The sequence below is a fragment of the Melanostigma gelatinosum genome (assembly GCF_949748355.1).
Source record: "Melanostigma gelatinosum genome assembly, chromosome: 12".
Classification (NCBI taxonomy): Eukaryota; Metazoa; Chordata; class Actinopteri; order Perciformes; family Zoarcidae; genus Melanostigma; species Melanostigma gelatinosum.
Genome location: NC_136645.1, coordinates 7,474,637 through 7,496,549, shown reverse-complemented (window position 1 = coordinate 7,496,549; position 21,913 = coordinate 7,474,637). Strand labels below are relative to the sequence as shown.

Below are 21,913 nucleotides of genomic sequence, written 5' to 3'. Positions count from 1 at the left end.
AATGAAGTTCCTCAATTTCTCTCTCACTCTACAGTGATTTGTGGACAGGTGACCATATCAAAACATGTATATGAAGGAGAGGGGTCTTAAATTCAATTAAATAAATAGACTTAGACGGATTAGAGAAATATATTTATGCTATTCCAGTTGATCAAGCAACTATTCATCCTTTGATGTGGTAATTCTACATAAAACGTCAGTTTCACTGGGTAATGGCCATGAAATAAGTTTTATATTGCCTACTTATTTATTTAATTATCCCGCATTGGTGGTTATTTCATGTACACTAACAGTAATGATCCGTCAAACCAACTGGGATCTCTGAAGCACATTTTGGTTTGATTAATAATTCTGCTAGACGGCGGGAGAAGCCCAAGTTCATCAGCACTGCAAACTGCATTTTCCCCAGAGTCACAGCAGCAGAGGGTCGTGCCAGTCGTCACAGTCGATGTTATTGGATTATTTTTTGATTTGTTTCCGAGCCAACTGAATCCTGATCAACTCTGCCGGCCATCACCAAAATATGGTTTTTAAAAATGCATTACAGTTGCATTTTTCTGAAATGCTGATGCTTTGGGGACATACAACCGGCAGCAGCCGACTGATTGTGAGTAGAGCTTCATTTAGCACTAAAAGGCTGAGTGAATTACTATTAGATTGACATGCCCTTCATATTCTATGAAGCTTTTAGCTTTCTGATGTTTTGTGAATACAGCCCCTGGTGTCCAGGTGCGTGTCCGTCGCTGCCAAAACCACGAGAGTCCGTGGAGGCTTCACGTGAGTGCAAACACCATACTCAGAGGGTCAAAGAACTACGTCAATTCCTGTGTAGCAAGTACATTTGCTGTGAAATGAGCGAATGAAAATTGTTAGCTGTTATCTGATCAACTAACCCTGGATCACAGATAGAAGCCCACGTCGTCTCTATGGGAGAAAGTGGGCTTCTGGGGATAGGTACAAGGAGCTCAATAGCAGAATTAACGCTGGAAAGAACTCCTTACTGGGAAACAAACCACAGAAAAACAGCACGACGCGGGGATTGAGATGAAAACAGGGAGGAGGAATCGGGACAGAGCAAATGTTTCTGGCACAGACACCCTCAGGTCACCTCCCTCTCTTACCACCCACCACCAGCCCACAGCACACTGAAACTCGCTCGAGTGCCCATCACACCAGGGATCAAAGTCATGGCCCTGCCTGCCTTCCACACTGCATGAAACACGATGAGAATTATGTTCCTTGTTCTCCCCGCTGTTCACTGCACTCCTTGTTCAGTTCTACTGTGAGCTCATGCCCCTTTGTACGATTTTACCGGCCGCTCTCTGCATTTATTCACGGCTCAGGTGTTGTTTTGTATCCCTCTACTACAGGTTGCTCTTCTGCAATGATGAACACGAAAATTATTCCAATGATGAATGATGAACTAGAAGAATTGTTTAGAATAGACAGCTTCTTCTGTTGAATAAAAGTACCAATACAACAGTAAACAAATTGTGTTTCCAGTTAACATACACGGGGCGTGTCTAAGAGGCAGACAACTTGAGTCTAATGCTATAATTAAACATCAACATATTGTATATCCAATGCAAAAGGGCAGTCTATTAAAACCCAGGGAGCTCTGCTCTTTCTTTATCTCTGCCATGCCTGCTGCTGCACTGCTCATCGGAAAGCGCTGCTACAAATGCAGCATGCAGAGCTTCATAAGCTCCCACATCCACCCCAGCATCGACCTGTATCCTCTGAGTCTAAGTTTACCTGGGGGGGGGGGGGGGGGATTATTATCATCCCTCGACATTCTCTGCAGAGGTCGATGTATGGTTACGAGGGGATTGGGGTGGGTGACGAGATCGTGGCCGAACATCAACTCTGTAATAGGCTTAAAATGATGATTTTTGTTTTTCTCGCTTATTTCTATTGATGAATCAAAGGAATAGAAGGCTTCACATTATTGTTAAGATGTAAATCCCTGAGGTAAATTTGTTAAAATTGGCTTAATGAATAGAATTGACTTGAGACATGGTTGAGTAATATCATGACTGTTATTTTGTATATGATTTATTAAAAACAAATCCTATTGTTCTTCAAATGGCTTGTTTTGCTGGACCAAACGTATTTGATTTGCAATGACATAAAACTAAGAGATTGCTATTTTTGCTTGATACATTATTATTACAATTGTTATGTTTGTCATTTTGTCATGTCATGTTTCATGTAATAATCTTCATTCCATGAGTTGAGTCTAAATATCAAGTATCGTGTTTGCGTTACCTAGTTTTCTACAGATGTCAAGAGGGTTTCACATTATTTGTCTTATCTCATGTTACAGACTGACAGCTTAACGCATGAGATACTTGTTGTGTACAGAATCTCTGAATCACTGATCTTAACCTGATACTTCAATACTTCAAGTCGGAGTGTTTGTTTAACCGACTACCTTCAGTCTGGTGCTTGTACTTGCAGAAACATCGTGACTGGCTCAAAGATGCTCCGGCAGAGGAGATGCAGATGTTTGCGAACATGAGAGCATAAACCAAGGACCTCGAATGGCTTCTCTCCTTCTCTTTCTTTGCCATTCCTCAGCCTCTAGTGAGTCACTTTGTGGAGGAGACTTGGAAGAATGAGGCCAGTATCAACTTCCACTCCACTACCTGGTGGCCAGGAGAAATTAGTGAGGCTGATGTTGTGATTGCACCAGGGAGAAGACGTAAATGACCCCTTGAAATAGGTTGTATTGAATGGATTGTATAACCGCGCCGCCCCTGCGGAAAAGAAGACAGAAATGCCTTCATATACACACACACACACACACACACACACACACACATATACGGTAAACATGAGCAGTGATTCATACACTGTCAAATTCCCCCACATCCATTATAAAACAAAGGAAATCATTGGGGTCATGTTTCTATAAAAATTACATACAAATTTGTGCCATAATAATAGTTTGATTCTTTCCCATCAAGGCGTAAACAAAAAACCCCAGAATGAACAACACAGCTGTGTTGACAGCTCTACAATTCATGAATAAGTGAGTAAGAATGGATGTTTCCTAATTCTCTTCTTCGTCACTTGTTCTGCGCCGATTGTTTCCAGTGCCGATGCCTGACACCCGCTGTTCTGTTTATTGTGTAACACTTTGTCAGCTGCCTGCAAGCTTTTCATTCAAGAGCATCTATTAAGTGTTGTTCGTCTCAAGATGAATGTTAATGGTGAGAAAATTCTACTGACTGTATGGCGTAAAAGCAAATGTGCATATTCCAATCACGGAGATTGTGTGCTGTTGGTCTATGGGGAACATGGGACAATGGAGGATATATAGCCATGAACGGGTGGGAGATTTTCAGCATTGACTGGTGCGTTGTGCTTCTTAGGGCCCTTCAGTGCCTTGCCATGCCCTTGAAGAGCTCCTGTCGGAGCATTGAGGAGTGCCTGACAGAGGTCTAATCAGCCTGTGACAAATCAGCCTCTTCTCCAGCTTGTTTTTCATTTGGATAATGCTAGCCTCCTCTCCTAAGTGATAAAACAACCTCTGTGGAGTGGTCTTTACACAGCCAGATTAAACTTGATCACCTTGCCAACGTACCCTGAGATGATTAACAGGCAAAAGAGAATAATGATAATCATATGCAGGATAATAGCCCATACCAAATGGTTGCATGATCTGTACATAAATCACATTTCCCACTTTAAAGGACACGGTTTTACCCTTTGGCTTGATTTACACGGCAGCAATCTGATATGTGTTAACCGTTATACCACCAAGATCTGATTATCTGACTTATAATTTAAAATATTAAAACAACTTACAATAAATCCAGATCACAAAGTGTTAAAAATGTTTGAGTTATTTTTTTTTTTATTAACCTTTCTATACAAATGCATACCTTTTATTCTGCCTTAAAAGTTACCTAAAGGGCTGCGAACGTGGACACAGCAAGGCTGACACCTCATAAATGTTACAATGAGGTTAACAAGCGTGAGCAAATAGTAACTGGACTTAAAACACAATAATGACTAAATGAGAGGGGTTGAGTTTTAGGTATTTACAGGCTGTAAATACACAACAGACAGAGAGAAAACTGCCAGCATCCAATGAATCAGAGGCAGCTCATGCACAAAGTATAACACGATGGAATTAATTAGCATCAATTCAATTTGTGATCTATGTGATACGAGCAGAGCGAGCGTCCAGGTAAGATCTCTGACAGGCTGAAGCATTACCCACAACCCTCAGGGAAATCGACCTCAGAACTAATCCATATTAGTAAGGGCAGTGTATGACGAGAGAGAAAAAGCAGAAACAAAGCACCATTAGAGCAACAGAGAGGGATATAAAACAAGTAATGAGAAAACAAGTGGAACTGGACCTTAACATTTAGTCTATAATGACATTTCCTCCGGAGACTAAACATGGGCAATGGAGAAGAAATAGTAAGAATAAACATGCATCAACAACAGCAGAAGTGCCACACTTTGTTTCTTCTTGGCAGGGTCAAGCAGATAACTGCAAGGCTGGAGCCTCAATAGGCTGCTAGTCCTAACTTAGTGCTGTACATTAAAAGCAAAATACAATATAAACAAAGATAGGTTAACAGGTATTATATGCAGGCAAGTATAGGTGTACAAATATACATTGTTTACCTTTAGCCAACACTGGTAGGTGTAATTAATAATTGGTTTTATTGGTTAATTCTAAATAACAATGCAAATTGCTCCTTACTTTGTTTGATATACATCGTTACTAAAACTGCAGATATACGTTTTTTAATTCCTCCTAACAAATACTTTGTTCCATCTTTAAATAGAAGTAGAGACAAGCATGACCAAAAAATAACTTTTCCTTAAAATACACAAAAGGTTCCATTTATTACTCTCACAGTAATTATATAGCATCATAAAAAGATGTTTCTTGCAATGTGAATGCGACCATGCGTGCCTGGCATGTGCTGTGAATTAATGATCATGGAAGGCTATAATCTCAGCCTGAAATATCCCATACGTATGTAATAAAAGGGAACTTCAAAGGTTCTTTATTAATTGTGTGGCCTGAACTGGAGTGCAGTGATTGCTGCTGAGTAGGTGGAAGGACAGCCCTCCCTTTGATCATTACAGCTTTTAGGGGAGGGAGGTGAGGTCATTTAGAAGCTGGAGCCCTACAGGGAATTGAACGAGGGAATCATCAATTCAGACAGCGCGGTCAAATCCTGTTGCTCAAACACTGCTGATCGGACTTAATCACTGGATCATTACTCTGTGAGCGTGTGATGAGTCCAGGAACGAGCCCAGCATTGACACCACACTCTGATGGGGCCGAGTCAGCTCCAGGGAAAAATGAGTAGAACTTTGTTCCCTATAGGCACCAACTCCTCTACAGGGGAACTATGTGTTAAACTACTCCGTCTGCAAAGAGCAAACGCACACATCATTAGAGAGTCAGGGGTAGCCTCAAGGTTCGAGAAGTGAGCTCGTGAGATGAAATCCTCAGGCAGGGGAAGGAGATGAAAGTGGATCTCCTTTACTCTGCAACGGCTGCTGATTTAGCACTATGACCTGAAAAGTGAGCGTTTTGTAAACAGATGTCAGGCAACTGTTGGGTCGTTACTATCTGCTGGCTTATCAGCCCCCCACAGAAATATAAGGTAACTGTGCTATCGTCTAAGAAAAATTAAAAAGAAGGTTGCAAAAAGAAGTCTGATTGTATAGAAGTGTAAGTGAAAATAACCCAACTTCTCACTTGATGCAACATGATGTTCATTTAGTAAATGATGGTCCCATTTAGGGTAAAGTAGACCATGAAGCAGCGTATGCTTTAGAGAGAGTTGTTTGTGTTTTCGTCAAACAACTTTAACCCTTTCACAGTTTTCAGTTCATGAAAGTAACATTTGTTCTCCTAAAAACTTAGCTGTACTTAGCTACACCCCCTCATGGTTGCAGAAAAAACAAGAAGGCGCGGGCCAAAAACCTACATACTATATACACAGCTCCATTATCAGTTGCGTGAATTATGGGCACAACTTCTGGTTATTGCTTTCACTGATCCAAACATTTGTGGCATACCTTTTTGGGAAATAAATGATTTGGGAACACGAGCTGTCAAACCTTGAATGAGATAATGTGATCATACCTCTCCCTTCTCCTTAGTTTGCAGCTACAATCAAGCTGAACCAAATTTGTGGATTAAACAACAAGTGTGTCGAACATCAACCAAAAAATGAAAAGGGATCGTTCTCATCAGCGATGGTGCTGTTTCCATTGCCTTCTATCAGAAGATAAATCCGAATGAACTAACCTGGTTCTATGTCAGCTTTGTAGACAAGGTTGATTTCCAACTCCTAAACAAAAACATGGCCGACCTTGTTACTATGAAATGACTATGAAGCCTGAGAGCTTTTCAGATTGTTCATCGCTGTACACTGGGAAGCAACAGAATCAATAAAGTAGCTAAATATGCTACTGGATGTTAGCATGGGGCTATGGGCAACATGGAAAGCTTACTATGATCATTAAACTATGCAACAGAAATGTGTGGAATGACAACATAAAAAGAGCATACAGAATGTTACTCCCAGCACCACATTTATTGAGCCCTCTTTGTACTTAAGAACCTTACAACAGCCCATTTAAACTGGAAGTCTGTGTAAAAATCAACCAACCCTGATCATGAATCAACACGAAAGCACCACAGGCAACAAGAACCTCTGGTACTGTGGTTTTGTTCTCCCTATTTCAAGCCCAACATTGATCCCAACCAAAACCAGTGCCAGGGGTAATCCATTTCCTCTGAGAGGAGCTACTGCAAAGCTTTTTAAAGCCTCTTCTGCCTCGCCAACAAAGCAGTGGGATAAACTCTATCCATACTGCACATACAGTCAGATATACTGCAATAGGATGACATAAAGAGGCAATAAAAGAAGTCGAGATGGGCTGCGTTGGATTAGAAAGGGTAAGAACAGATATGGTATGGGTTCGTTTCAAGGGATGGCAAAAGCTAAAATGGCATTGACAGCACTGAAAATTGAGGATTGAAAGGCATTACAGGCCAACCGAGATTATTGATGACACATTCCAAGAGCCTTTCCTATTCAGAGCTCGCGCTCCGATAAAGGAACGCGTAATCAGAGATTTATAATGTTTAAGGCAAAATCCAAAAAGCTGTGCGCCAGTTCCTCGCTGTGGGGGGGGGGGTGACACTAAGCCGCTGCAAAACACACCAGCACACACATCCAAACACATGCATTCATATTTGCAAACACATTAATGAACACCAACAGCGGCACAATCCTTATCTGGCACATAATAAAAGCCGCTATTAGCCTGATGCCAGGCAGGAATTCTCAATCAAAAAAATAAATAAATAAATAAAAATCCCCCTCTGAATGTTCTTAAACCAGCGAGAGCAGCTCGTCTTTGAAGGTAAGGCATACACAGCCAATCAATTAAGGATCGCAATCTGCCCCAAGAACTATTAAACATGGGTAATGTGGCCATCAAATGAAATCAAATTCAGCTCAAGTCCTTAATTCCACTCAACTAACCAGAAAACAACAGATGTGTGATCTCAAGAGATTCTACTAAATTAATGACAAATAAAAATGGAAGCCAGCCCTTGAAATATTGACACACAAAAGCACACTGCGACCTGGAAGACGCTACAAAATCAAATACAAACAGCCATGCAGCGACTCCGACTCTCAGGCTGATGTATCTTCTTCCCACTGGGCCTCGAAGGGGGAGAGGGTCATTGCTGCTCGCTCCCGCTCTCTTTTTCATGACACAGAACAAAGCTCAGTGTTACTGCCGCTAATCTCCAAAACCATCTCTGTTGCACACACACGATTGCATGATATCAAGCATTTGTGAAATGAGCGTGGCTAATTTGAAGGAAAAGAGGGCGATGCTCAGTAGGCAGTCATTATGACGCGCAGAATACAAATTCCCTCCAGAGTCGGTATCGGCATTTCTACAAGAAAAGAAAGAAATCCCCTTCAAGTGACTGATTTTATCATGCAGTTATTCATGTGTCGAGAGGGAGAAAATCATTGCGCTTACGACAGATGTTTTAAATGATAATGCCTCCCTCGTGCTCCGGCATGCGCCTCGACTTTTATCTCGCCTGCAAACGCAACACATTTCCACTCTTATGTCTCTCGGCCTGTTTCTCCCTCGTCAACAGGCGGACGGGGTAAATCTGCTGTCTCGAGTATAGGGAGCCGTTGCCATATCAATGGATGCATTGGATCAAAGCATTAAATGGCTCAGTCCAAGTGCACTTTGATACAACACACATGGTTTATTATGATGACAGTATGCATCCTGACCATGCAGCATAGTCGAAACTTGACATCTTTTGTGTTTTTTGAAGCATTGCAATTCATTAGCATGGCGCCAATGCATGTATAACAAGTAAGCTAGTTTGTTGCAAAACCACACACACACACACACACACCCTAACCCTAACCTAACCCTAACCCTGTGACAAAGGCACAACCACTGTTTGTGCCGGAATGAATGCGCCTGTGTCCAAGAGTTTCCATTTTTGTGCTGTTAAATGGAGGCTTTGTTAGGGCAGTGAGTGGGCATGCGGTGAGTCAGTGAGGGACATGTATTCAATGGGGAGATGTCTCATTTTTGCTAGCCTCTCGTCCTGGTTGCACGGCCTGCCAGGGCGTTGCTAGCGGGAAGCTGTCACTGCCAGAAATAATGGCATCGCCTTGATAGACATCCTCCTGCTGTCCAAGAGAAAAGGGAAAGATAGAGAGATGATCTGAAACGCTGCCACCTCCTCCTCCCAACACTGTTCCTCTCCTTCTATTCTCCAGGCGGTCTGCTTCTCTTCGCTTCCCACTCATCTCTTTTGTATATTTTCATACCACCTTTAAGGCTTGTTTTTCTGATTGTGACACTGATTTTGTCCAGGAAAAATAAGGCTCCACAAAACTAAAGATTTTTGTTGTGTTTCTCGTGTTTGACCTCGTGAAAATGTAGCTCTTCTGAGTATTTTACTACAGTTTGTTACAGTGCCAGTTGTGAAGGCACTAAAAACTAAGGCTCTAAGTGGCTGAAAATCACTAGAGCCGATCATATTTTCCGCCTGAGAGCAGGTTGGTTGTCTTGCTATGTGTGTGTATGTGTGTGTGTACCTTTGTCCAATTTCTACCTGGAAGGAGTTTTAGACACCCTGTTACAACACACATAAGGGCCAACCACATCATCGTTTGCAAGTTGCTGGGTGGGTGTTGCTTTTTTCCAGTGTCAAAATATTCTTGTGCTTCTTTTCTGACTGTATGGTAATACTTGCAACAGAAAAAGCTGCTGTTTGAACTGAAGATAAGATCCCATCTGGTCTTCACAGGCCGATGTGTTATGTCGTTTATAAAATTAATCTGCATTATCTGCCAATCACATCACTGGTCTAATTGCTCTGAAACAGCTGTACCAATCAAAGTGAGGCATGACGACGATAGCTTAACAAATAAAGACATGGCTTATACAGTTTCGCTCTAACTCTGTGTACTAACATATGGACTTCTAAACTGTTGGAGGTTGTCTTTGTGTTAGCACCGGGCCAAGCTGGAAGCACAGGAGTGTAACCTGGTTCACAGCAGTGTTGTTGCCGATGTTGAGCCCCACAGTAACACAAAAACATCAACATTCAAGGCAAGGCACACAAAGATGTACCAAATCTGCATGACAGGTGAAAGAAGCTCAAATTCAGGATCAATTAGATACACAGTAAAAGCTACGACGGTGCACCGTGTAATTATTTACACAGTCCTAATGTGCTTTTCATCTCTTTGTGGGAAAAGCAATCATGACAACGGCAAACTGTCGCAGCGAAATGTTTTGGTAAACATGTCGTCTGAGGCAAACAAAATGACTGCATGTCTGAGGGTGACATGATAATGAGAGATGATGAACCTGTTGTGTCATTCAAGTGGAATAAAGCGCATTGCCTTGGGTTTGTGAAGTGATCCTCCTTAACATGGGAAACATTCATCCAGCTGACGTAAAATTAAAAGAAAAGTCAACGGCCCAGTCAGAAGCCTTTGAGCCTGCTGGTTCAAGCTTTGAAAAAAAAACTGCAAAAATGTTCAGATAGTGCGGTGATCAAAAATCTGGATCAAAAACCTTACAGACTGACAACCCCAGTTTAGTCTCTAAATGTGAAGGCATTAGACCCGTTTACACAGCAGATGAGCTAACAGTACTGCTAATGACAGCTGGTACAGCAGGATACACATCGTGGACGGAGCACTGCTGCAATACCACGACTCTGCCCTGCATGAAGGTGGCTAATACAATATTTACTTTAATATTTTACATCGATATATTTTTCATCACACTAGATCTTTTGGCTCTAAGGATGCTAATTTTTGTCAGTAAGTCTACCACTTTGGTCCAGACTTAACAACCAGATCAGAGGGTAAAACCCTGATTGAAACCCAACAAGGACAGAAATTAGGCCTACACATCCCATAAGTGCTCCTAGGAGGGTTTGCCTTGATGTGGTAATGCGATGGATTCGATAACGTGACGCATCGCGGCCGACTTACTGTAATACTGCAATATGTACTCGGCTCAATTTCAAAACAATAAGACAATGAATTATTTACGGGCACTCATCTCTATCATCAGCTGAAACACATGATCTGCTGTGTTTTCTTTCTCATCATTGCAATAAACTGAACACGTGCAACACCAATTACAGGCGATAGCGTGTTAAACACCCCATGCAAAATATAGATGTGCTGGAGGAAATACTGTTACGGTAAAAAGGGAAGACCGTAGAATGAATGAGCACAGAAACTAGTGACTCAAAGAATAAATCAGTCCATCATTAAGTTCAAAAAGTTATATTTAATTGGCTTGTGATGATTTCCACTGTAGAATACAGTAAAAAAACGTATTCATTAGCCAAACAGTTTGAAGTATATCTTAGGGTGCTGTTTGATCCAGTTTTCAGTGATGCCTGCATGTTTCGCCCTCGACACTCTTTTCGGCCTTCACTCATGAGGTTTAAACTGGGTTTTGATTTCACTCAGGGAGGGCTTACACACTAGCTTAGCCTCATCTTTGGATAAAATCCATGTTGCCTGGGCATGGTAGAGGACCCATGGCAGTGAGAGAGAGACAGTGAGTCAGAGACTCGGCGAGGGGGGGATTCTTGTGACAGATGGTCCCACTAGGTATCCGTGTCTTTGGGCAGTAATGCAAACAGTAGCTCCCAAATACATTTTGGCATCTCTTCGTCGATGAGGCTCGTGAGCTGCGTCCGAATGACTTCGCCCCACTTGTCTTCCAGACGGCCCAACATTTCCCTCACTAAGACTCCTTTTCCACTCCCACTCCTCACCCACTGCGCCTCCCTCCTTCGTCTGCCTGAAAAGAGTGTGAAGTCGGAGATATTCTGCTCTGATTTTCTGCTCCTTGTCTTCCCTCCTGGAATGAAGTCTTCTTGCTGCCAACAGTGCAGGTTGGTGGGTAGTAAATTATACACACTTCCCTTTGATCTAGTCAGCATCAGAAGAGACTACCTCTCACCAAACCAGCAACATTTTTCCAGCTTCGATAAAAACACCTCAAACACACACACACACACAAAGGCATATATTCAAACCACAATGCACCAACAACCAAATCCTCTCCTAACATTCATACGCCCACTGCATCTCCGCCACCCTTCCAGTCCCTGTCATCCCAGCAGCTCAATAAAGTCGAAGCACAACAGTGTGTACAAAGAGAAATGATGCTCGTAACACGTGGGACTGCGATGTATTACATGCTGATGAGACCGGGGCCTCATCAGCATCAATCTGACTGGACGGGACATCCCCTTTGGGCCACCTCTCTCTCCCTCGCTCCCCTCTCTGTCTCAGTCCCCCCCCCCTCCTCTCTCGTTCCAACAGGTAGAGTAGTATTGATGGCCAATCCCCAGCGGTGTTTGGGGTCGTGGCAAAGCACTAACATCTGTCACAGTGTTCTCTACATTATAAATCTGTCACACCAGAGAAGACAGGAACATGAATAAGACATGAAAGCATATGTTGTGTGTTCACGTGTATGCATAACAGGCAGCTTGTTGAGTTATGTATGCCATGTGTGCAGGTGGTCTGATATATTTCTTGCTGTTTTAGCCGCTCATCATACATCAGATGCTGCTGTCATATCGTAAAAATCAATAGAGGTGCTAAATGTCTCTCAAACAACAACCACAGAAGGATGAATTTGGTCGCCTGCCAGTTTGATGCCATCGTCTGACAGTGCTAAATGACCCAAATAATAGTCTCCGATGCCAAATTTAGGATTGTGCACCCCATGGGAGGAACAGTCAAACATCAATCAAGATGTGTTTTCAAAATGTATCTGCTTTTCAAATCTGTTTTTTCCTGCATTTGTCCTTCATACTACCCAGTAGCCATTAGTCAGCCTTATACACAATGGACCCCCCCCCCCCCCCCCGAACATCCTAAATCAAATGTGCCAGTGTAAAAAAGCGACGAGAATACTCTGAAATCAGCCCTCAGCTGTCTGCCAGTAAGGCAGCATGGAGAGTGTGATGAATACATAAAGGCACAAAGGCACAAAGGCCCAACGTGACTGCCACTCTCTCTAATTAGCTCAACGCAGTAATTCTGTTTACGTCGCACACCAAACATAACGTCGCAGTTTGCCTGAAAGAAACTGCAAAAAAATCTGTTGAAATATTCCCTATCTTTATTAATGTATCTATTTGTGGGACTCTGTAAACACTTCTGTAAAATCTCTGCGTGTCACAACAACACTGGCCCCGTTTACTCAAATTAAAGTATTAAGATCCCCGCACATGGTGACATTCAGCACACTGCGGATGAATACAGATCAGATGTGGCATAAGTGAATTGACTGAAGTTAATCAGCAGATCAAGCCTTCTGACTCAAAAGCCAAAATCACTTTTTCAGTGAGTCTTCAATTTTGTTGAAATATAATTGGATACTCAGAAAATGTCTCTGTGCTCCTTTCACGAGCAATCTGAGAACTGCCAAATGAGACATCTGTGACAGCTGTCGAGGCTACGGGACACAGATGCATCCCACTGCAGGAGAGGAATACTGACCGGCTGTCCGTGTGCAGCACAGACGACAAAACCTGTCGGCCGACGACGCAGATCCAGCATTTAACAGCCTTGACCTCCCTCTCTGTATTTGGCTCTCTTGCTCTGCAGCAGTTGCCAGACATTGCCTGACTGTGGCTATTCCAAAAGAAAAGCTGGAGGAATACGTATTCTTTAATGAGTCTGTCAGCCCACACTGGACAACAGGTTCCATAGGGCCTCCACTGTGTCATCCACACTGTATGGTGTGAATGTCACAGGTATAGAAGAGGTTTGTATAATACATAGAACTCAGCTCGGTTACATAACAGCTGAAGTGTGACAGAAAAAGTGACCTGTGTTACAAAAGAAGCAGGTTGCTGCCTTGTAAATCTCATCCAGGAGATGAAATGAGTTGTAAGGAAGCAGACAGAGCAAAGAATGAGTACAACAGTAGTGTATAGTGAGCAGTTAACAGGGAACTAAACAGCCACAGCACTTAACATACAGCACTGCAAACATATCCATAACACACAAAAGCATGGCACTGAGCAAAAATACAATACCAACACATTCAAGCCCTGCGATACACTGTTAATCACACATCTGTTGCTGCCATGTTAATCAGCAAGTACATGAACAGTACACACAAGCAGCAGCAATGTGGGCATCTCTCACTGTGATACGAGGAGCTCAAACCAAGCGTGGCAGACCAAATTCAAGATACAACTCCTCAGGTCAATAGAAGGCAGGACAGCTGTTTCAAGTGCGTGTGTGTGTGTGTGTGTGTGTGTGTGAGAGAGAGCGAGAGAGAGAGTGTGTGTGTGTGTGCGTTCATTCCCCAAATCTAAAATGCAAACAAAATCTTATCCGCTGTATGTTTGATATGGCAGGTAATATTTGCAGTGCAATGCCAAAGGTGAACGGCTCAGTGTGTTTGTGTGTATAGTTTTCAATGGTGGGCACTTTATTCATTATTTATATGTATGGATTATTACAGTCATTCCCAACCTTTTATGTTTGACATACCTTCATTCACAGGCCAATCAGATGAGCTAGTGCCAGCTTATCTACACTACTTGTCATGTTCCAAATGTCTTTATTAAAATTCATATTAAACTGTCATTTGCACTATTAATTGAATTAAAAAGCATACGATGCATAGTCTTCTGCCCTCGCTATGCATGTAGGTGCACAGCGATGCAGCGAGCTCAACACGCTTCCAATAAAGGTGGATGACGACGGATTGAATTTGACGTTTTCGTGCATTTGCCTGATTTGAGAAGTGGCTCATGATGAGAAGCTTGGTTTATAGAGATAATCTAGTTGAGTTTACCTGCTGAGTCAGCTGGAGAATAATTGCCATGCGGGTGTGTGGTGCTCTGCAACTGTATGAGGCCATCTATGGAGGCGATGGGCTTTTATTAATTGAGGTGTTCTTTTCTTATTATGAAATATTTAGTTCCAGCCAGGACCAATATTTCTTATGTATTTCATAACAAATGTTTTCGTATATTTGAATGAACACTGGTATATTAAGTACTTAAACAAACAATTAGCAATAGCCAACACGCTGCTGGTGCTGCATCATAAAGAAGGAAACAGGAAAGAGAAAGGAGAGTTTGTTCGCAGCTTTTATGCTACTGTATATGTTTCTGTGTGAACAAAAAGGAAACGAGCGGCAAATGCAACAATTGTTTTTAATTAGTCTCTGAATTGGAACAAAGCACACAAACTGCAGGTCTGAAAATGACCTTTGGCTTTCTTTGTGCTACTACTGAACCAGTTGGACTGGCAGAAGCCGGACATTTCCACCATTTTACATTATCTGCTCACTAGATTTATTCATTTTTTCAGACTGGCTGAGCTGATCTTTACCCTTTGGCAACTGACATCATTTATTATTTTGGCTGAAATTCTCCGCCTTTTTTAACTTGTGCTCTTCTAAACAGGGATTAAACATTTTCTTTAGCACAAACTGGACCACCAGTATGCAACCAACTAAAGGTTAACCCAACACGGATGCTAAGTGGTGGGCCCAGTGTGAAGGGATTAAATGGTGAAAGGGTATACTTCTGCCGCAACATCACTTAGCCGATTAAGGTACCAGCAGGACTTTATACAGCCCATTGAAGAGCTTATGACGGATTAAAATAACCACTGGGTAATTAACAGGGGCCGGTAAAATGGCCTGATCACCCACCCCCCCCCCCCCCCCTCCCCTCTGTGTAGAGCTGGTAAAAACTAATAAAACAAACAAACAAACAAACAAATCCATTACCAAGATTTATGCAGCATTATACAATTCACCAGGACAATAATAGTGAAAGGGCAGCATTCCATCACGTTTAGAGCACAGCGAGTAATGAGTTGTCATAAGCAGAGAATCAGATGGAGGATATTACATTACCCATGCCAACACTTTTAAAGGAACCATTATATCAACCTTTGTCATGACAGATTGAGCAAAAGGAAAAAAATAAAGAATTGCACTGCAGGTTCTCTTCAAAGTCTATTGGCTTACGGAGCCAGAAAGAGCGAAGAATTAAATCCTCCTTGACATTACCTTGGCAGAGGTTAGATGAAAATGGAGGGTCACTAGTGGTGGGGTGCGTGAAAAGGACTCGGTGGGACAGTACACTCAACAAATTACTGCACATTAGAGGAGCAGGGATCTACTTCCTCTAACTGTGTCCAGATGGGCTATGTTGTCTAACTGCTAAGTGCATGTTTTAAAATGAACTGGGAACATGCAGGGTTTTGACAAACCTACGAGAACACCTCATAAAATACTGATTTTAAACCACTGCTATAAAGGGTGGGCCACAATACCAATTAGCAGAATATGTAAACCCCCTAGAATGTATGTAGGTGTGTGTGTGGTATGGTGATTAGTTTCAACGACGCTAGCTAATGTCGGTTGGTCCACCACTTTGGATCAGACTGAAAAGTCTCAACAACAACTGGATGGATTGGCATGACATTTGGTACAGACATTCATAGTTCCCAGAGAATGAATCCTAAAGACTTTGGTGATCTCATGGCTTTTTATCGAGCGCCATCATCAGGTCAAAATTTCAAACTACACCTGGAGCTGTAACGGCAATTTGACTTTGTGGTTCTCGGTTAGTTGCCTCAACCTTTTTGAGTTGCGACCCCCCCCCCCCCCCCCCAGAATATTCAAGTTTTGTTTGGATTGAACAGATAGCACCGAGTCGTTGTCCAATGTGCTCCAGACTCTGGGGATTTTTGATGCGCTACATGACTTTTCTTCCCGACAGAAACTCACGCGCACGCTCACTTGTACTCTCACAAACACTTAATGAAATCTATTGTGAGGCAAATTGTATCACTGGTGCAGGCATGTACAGTCTAAAATATGTTATTTTATGGGAGTCCTAAATCCCAGAATAAGAACCATTGCATCATCTTTTTATGAAGTGTTTTCAGAATTTTGTCTTGCCCGTAAATGCTTTGATGGCAAGAAAAATCCAAAATGTTGCACAAACACAAAATGGTTCCAGCCCCATCCCATCACAATCCTTTCAAATGGGTGAATCCTTACATTTGGTAATCTATGTAAACACATCCTCTCAGCAATCGCAGCAAAAAATAATCTGCCTCACAGGCTCAACTTTACTTGAAATATGCATAAATTGGGATTTACATAACCACACAGCAAGGTTGGCAGCTTTGCCATGTCCTTTGAATAAAAGATGACAAAACAAGATAAAAGTTAATAAAGCTTTGTTTCTTATGTATGCTTATCTGGCCCAGAGGACAAACTTATAATTTTAAATCAAGGTGGAAAGATAATCTGGGGGGACAAATCTCAAGATGTGTGAGGAACCAGTTAGAATCCACATTCCTTTATTTTAACAGTTGTCACAGGCTGATTTAGATGCCATTCATCAGACGTATTATACTCTTGAGACATTCAACTATTGTAATGTAACTTCAGATGACACTGGTACCGTAATAGGCTGTGGCCATGCTCTGAATTTAAACTTCCTCACGTCATTGCTGACTTGGTGCTCACATCCTTGTGAGACCCAGACTGGCTCTCCAGAGTGATGACTAGATAAGTGAGGCATTAACATTAAAACTGATCAGAATGGCAGGACATGCAGTTAAATCGTGCTTGGCAACATTATGGGAGTCATTGTAACCTTCCCTTCCAGAGAAATGTGTCATTTTTTTTAACAGATTTTTCCCATTTTTATCATCCTTATCTTGATCTCTACAAAGTACAAGAACAGAAGGGCAAATAGCATAAATATGGGGTGAGGCTGTTGCACTGATCAAATGCAGGTTTGTTGTTTTCTGTGACGGTATTGCAAGCTGATGGCATCTAAACACCGCATGACAGGCTTCAGATAAGCTACCACCGAGATAGATATTCCTGAGTTTTCGCTCCCAGTGTTGAAGTCGCCCTTATTCATTCTCTCCAGTCGTTCCAGCCTATAAATAGGACAGCTTCTGCCAGTTGTGTGGTCAAGCAGTATATCCAGCCAGCCTTGAGACGTCATCTTTAAACGATAAGAGCGTGGGAGGACTGAATAGTTGAGTGTCTGCATGCATGGTGGCGGTGTGACATCCTAGTTAATATACGTTCCACCAGTGCAAGGACAAAGGAAGCCAAATGAGGACAAACATGACGCTGCAACTACTCCTCTCACTGAGCTGATACATTTTCCTCATCACCTCACTCCTATCTTAACTCTTCTCAGGCCTCTTCTTCTGTCCACTCATGTTTATTCATGACTTGATCATAATTCTCTCTTTTTCTGCTGGTATTTCCATCCTCATTGCTCTTCTCACCCTTAATCTCCCTCCCTTCCTCTTTGCGACAGCCACTATCTTCTCCACCTCTATCATCTCTTCCTCATTCCCCTAACTCACCCCTCGCCGCCTCCTCTCCCCGTTTATGCCCAGCTATCCCCTCCCTTTTTCCGCCATGCAATGGCGAGGTCCTCCTCGCTGCCACTCACAGTGGGATGGCAGCGAGCAAAAGAGCAAAGCAAAAGGTCAACCCCACCCGGTTGTCACTCAACACCCTGCCGTGCGGCGAGTGCAAGAGTCAGGGGCCTCCCATTGATCGTCATGTCAAAGACTGCACGTTATTCCCAACTCTCTCCAGAAACTGATTGCCCCCTAATCAGCCGCTACTGCGAATATTTGATTATCAGGAGTCGAACCGTAAACAGTAATTAAGTATGTTAAATGATACCCAATCAAGGCAAACAAATGGCAATTTAAGCAGAGGAAATAAACTCTGAACAATTTCAATGAGCAATAACAAGCTGTGCTGTTATAAATTCTCGTCGCATCTTTTTTTTTTTTTTACAGCATCATCAACAACTTCTGTATGTCCTTAGGCATTTGTATACAGGCATGCATTTTTTTTAAATATTATCTGGGGGATTGTCTAAAGAAAACAACTTTAAGGTAATTAGTATTCAGAGTTTATTCTGTAAACTCTTCACCACGTGTCGGGTTAAACACGTCGTTGACTACACTGCTGAAATAATCAGAGCTCTGCACAAATGGAAAATGATTTGCCGGCAAGTCTGTTTAATTACTACACTTTTGCACTTTTGCATCTCATGCAACAGCGACCGATGAATTAGATTAATTCTTTTTTAATCTTATCTCCGCAGCAGCAACTTGGAATATCTTCTCGGATTAGTTTTATTTCAAGAGCCCGAATGACACTCTGCTTCTCGTGAGCCTCATCAGGATTTAAGTTTTCAAAAGTAGTGTGAATAACAATATATCTAAGACATTGGAGAGGACCACTGCTAAATGACATATGATAATTATAATAAAATGAAGGACATCTTTCTGTGTCTGTCAGGAGAACTATGAATAGTAATCAAGGCCTTTTTGCAACTTGGGACAAAAGTGCAGGCTGGTAACGAACTGCAGGGTCATAAACAGCCTCCGAAGGTCCCAACCTATTAAAGTTTTACTGATTGATTTTAGTGGAAGCATTTTAATCACTTTTGCAGTCAACTGTATGGGACCAACTTTCAATGACTGAGACAACCTTGATAAAAAATAATTTCATTGCTAATTTCGAATGTGGTTTGTGGAGGTGTGTATATATTCTGAGCAGTTGTGGAGAAACCAAATGAGGGAGACGAAACATTCCAAGGAAAAAGCTGAAGGTTGATAAATGTGCACGAACGACATTCGGTGCTCATCCTTCAAAGAGACATAACAGCTGGAAATATTGTTCACTCTCATGCGATTACAGAAGTGCTGAAATTACATTTGATCATCTTGAAATGATTGTTATTCTCTCATTACATATTATCCTCAGCTGCTGTGCCCTAACTCAATGCTTCCACCTAGCTTTTCAACCACAGAAGACACCTTGCTTTGGTACAGTGGCACGCACGCACACACACACACACACACACACACACACACCGAACCATTGCACTCATCAACAATGACTGCTTCCTGAGCGACCACACCGACTGATCAACATGTGAAATGAAACAGCATCAGCTCATAGCACAAAAGAGCTGCAAAATCAAGACAGTCTTTAACGCATCGGACTTCTGGCCTGATTGTAAGTAGAAGCGACTGAGAGAAGGAGAGCGCCTTCCTGACGCGCCTTGGGGCCACTGAGTAATCAAATCAAACAGAAGGGGAAATTTATAGCAGAAATGATCGAGGGGGGGGGGGAGCTTACCTTCCTGCACCGCCTGGAAAGGGTTGTTTGGCTCAATAAGTTTCACTGAGTGGGTGATTTTCTCGCTCTGCAAAATGTCATCGTTCAGACTCAGATCTGAGATGGCAAGTTGGAAAATCTCGTCATCTCTCCCAGCGTTTTCCTCGAATATGGCACCTGTTGAAGAGAATAATCACAGGTCATTTGGAGGGGGAAGACGAGGGGTTGAAGTGTGATTGCACAGTACTTTCATGAACGGACCATCGCTATTCAAGACTCAATAGTCCATGTTTATTGTCCAAAGCACGTCAAAGCGATGCATTGTTTAGTGACGCTAAGTGAAGTCGATCCGTTTGTGGTTCATTTTGCATTGAAGTTGCGCAACATGTGCATCCGAGTGCGCCCGACAAGATTTCAGCACCATGGAGAGCGACACGGCCACGTCACATGAAACTCTCTTAATTGATGCATAAAGTAGCCAAACTTAGAAAAGAAACGGCCGTTGTGTCGACTAGATCGATGGCACCCTCCCAAGTAAGCATTACAGGCCTGGTGTGAGAGGCATACTGAAGCTTAACTGTCTCCCCTTCTCCCCTCTTTCTTCCTCCGTTTATGGCATCAGCTATGAGACGCACATATATCACAGAAAAAGGTTTCAGGAAATGAGAAGTATAATTGGGGTAGGCTACCCGAACGCTATGCCGGGCATCAGTCAACATTATCTGGATGGAGTCCCACCTCTGTATTTGGCCAGTGACTGAGCACCTGCTGCTTGCCAGACTGTTGCAGTAAACTGTGAACACCAGCAGCAGCTGCAGCAGCTGCAGCAGAAGTGCCGAGACTACATTTGCTCACAGTGACATTGACATTTTTATCCGAGACTACAACGACAGTCATATAAAAGTGGCTACGTGAGTGTGCATGAAAAGGGGACCATAAACCAAAGCAATTACTTAGTGTGAATAAGAGTGCGTGTATGTGTATTTCAAAACTGTAAAATGTAATGCGATGTTTAGAGGCAAACGGATCAGAATCATTTGAACGTCGTGATGAGTTTAAAGCCCCCCATCTCTAGAAAAATAGGCAGCTCTGGTTTGAAGTTTGAGAACAAAGAGGCTCTATATGCGTTTTGCATCTCTAAAACGAAACTCCACTGACATTCCCTCCGTTATGTTTTTGACATTGCAGTCACGTTCCGGTGAAAGTTGAGGCTTCGGGGACAGACGAGAGCTTGGTCTAAAAAAGCCTCAGTCATTTGGCTATTGGACATTCATTTCGTCAAAGCTTCTGCGATACAGGCCCTATACTCACTGCACTCCGTGTTTGGAATACAGAATTTGCAATTTCCAGGCCAACGGTGGAGAGGTTTGGATCTGGAGCCAACATGAGTGCATCGATTAGCCGTCGAAAAGTGTAAGAAATGTCTGCAGAAAAAGGCTGATCAATAAATAACTGCAGTAAATAATAAGAAAACAGCTGTGGCAGCAAAGGTCAGAGGCATGGCTGTTTACAAAACGTCAACTTTTCAACTCGCTTGAGAGTCAAAGTGTTGCTTAAACACAGGATGCAAGCTGAATAGACTATTTATCCCGCCCTCTCACCCAAATCCTGTGATCAACGCAGTATGCGCTGGCTGAGCTTTATCCCCGCACGCTTTGCCTTTTTACACCCGTCTAACCCAACAGCATTTCATCGGGCGCTTACCGATATGTATGATGGAGTCCGCTTTGGCCGAATTGGATTGCAATATCCACAGGGAAAGGCAGATCAGCAGAAACTCCATCTCGGGATTTCAGCGAAGCGGCTCATCCAAGCTCTGCTCGACTGTCCTATACTGTCCAAATGGAGCACCCAGAGAAAAAAAGAAAAAAAGATGATCAAACCCAGCGCTAAACAGAGCCGCGGTCCTCCTCCTGGCAGACCAGACCCGCATGAAACACCACCGATTTTTTTTCTCTGTCTCTCTCTCTCTCTCTTTTTTTTTCTCTTCAAACCAACACAAACAAGCCAACCGCAGGAAGGTGGGCTCAAAAAGCCGAGGAAGAACCGACGGGGACCCGAGGTAGGACTGAACGGACAGGTGGCCCGGTGAGAGAAACCGGTGTTACCTCGCTCTCACTCTCGCCTCTCCCCCTGCGCTCCGGCGTCGAAAGCA

General features: G+C 42.7%; 1 protein-coding gene across 1 annotated transcript in view; it reads right to left on the bottom strand.

The window, feature by feature from the left end:
- The window catches only part of grid1a (glutamate receptor, ionotropic, delta 1a), a gene marked incomplete at its 3' end in the record, with an annotated part of 183,464 nt that extends 161,877 nt beyond the window's left edge, over positions 1–21,587 (bottom strand). The window contains exons 1-2 of the mRNA XM_079280878.1: positions 21,463–21,587; positions 19,780–19,935 (exon numbers count right to left, since the gene is read on the bottom strand). Of these exons, the coding sequence (XP_079137004.1) occupies positions 19,780–19,935; positions 21,463–21,541 (235 nt within the window). The 5' untranslated portion in view covers positions 21,542–21,587. The remainder of the gene's footprint in view (positions 1–19,779; positions 19,936–21,462) is intronic.
- Positions 21,588–21,913: the final 326 nt, after the last annotated feature.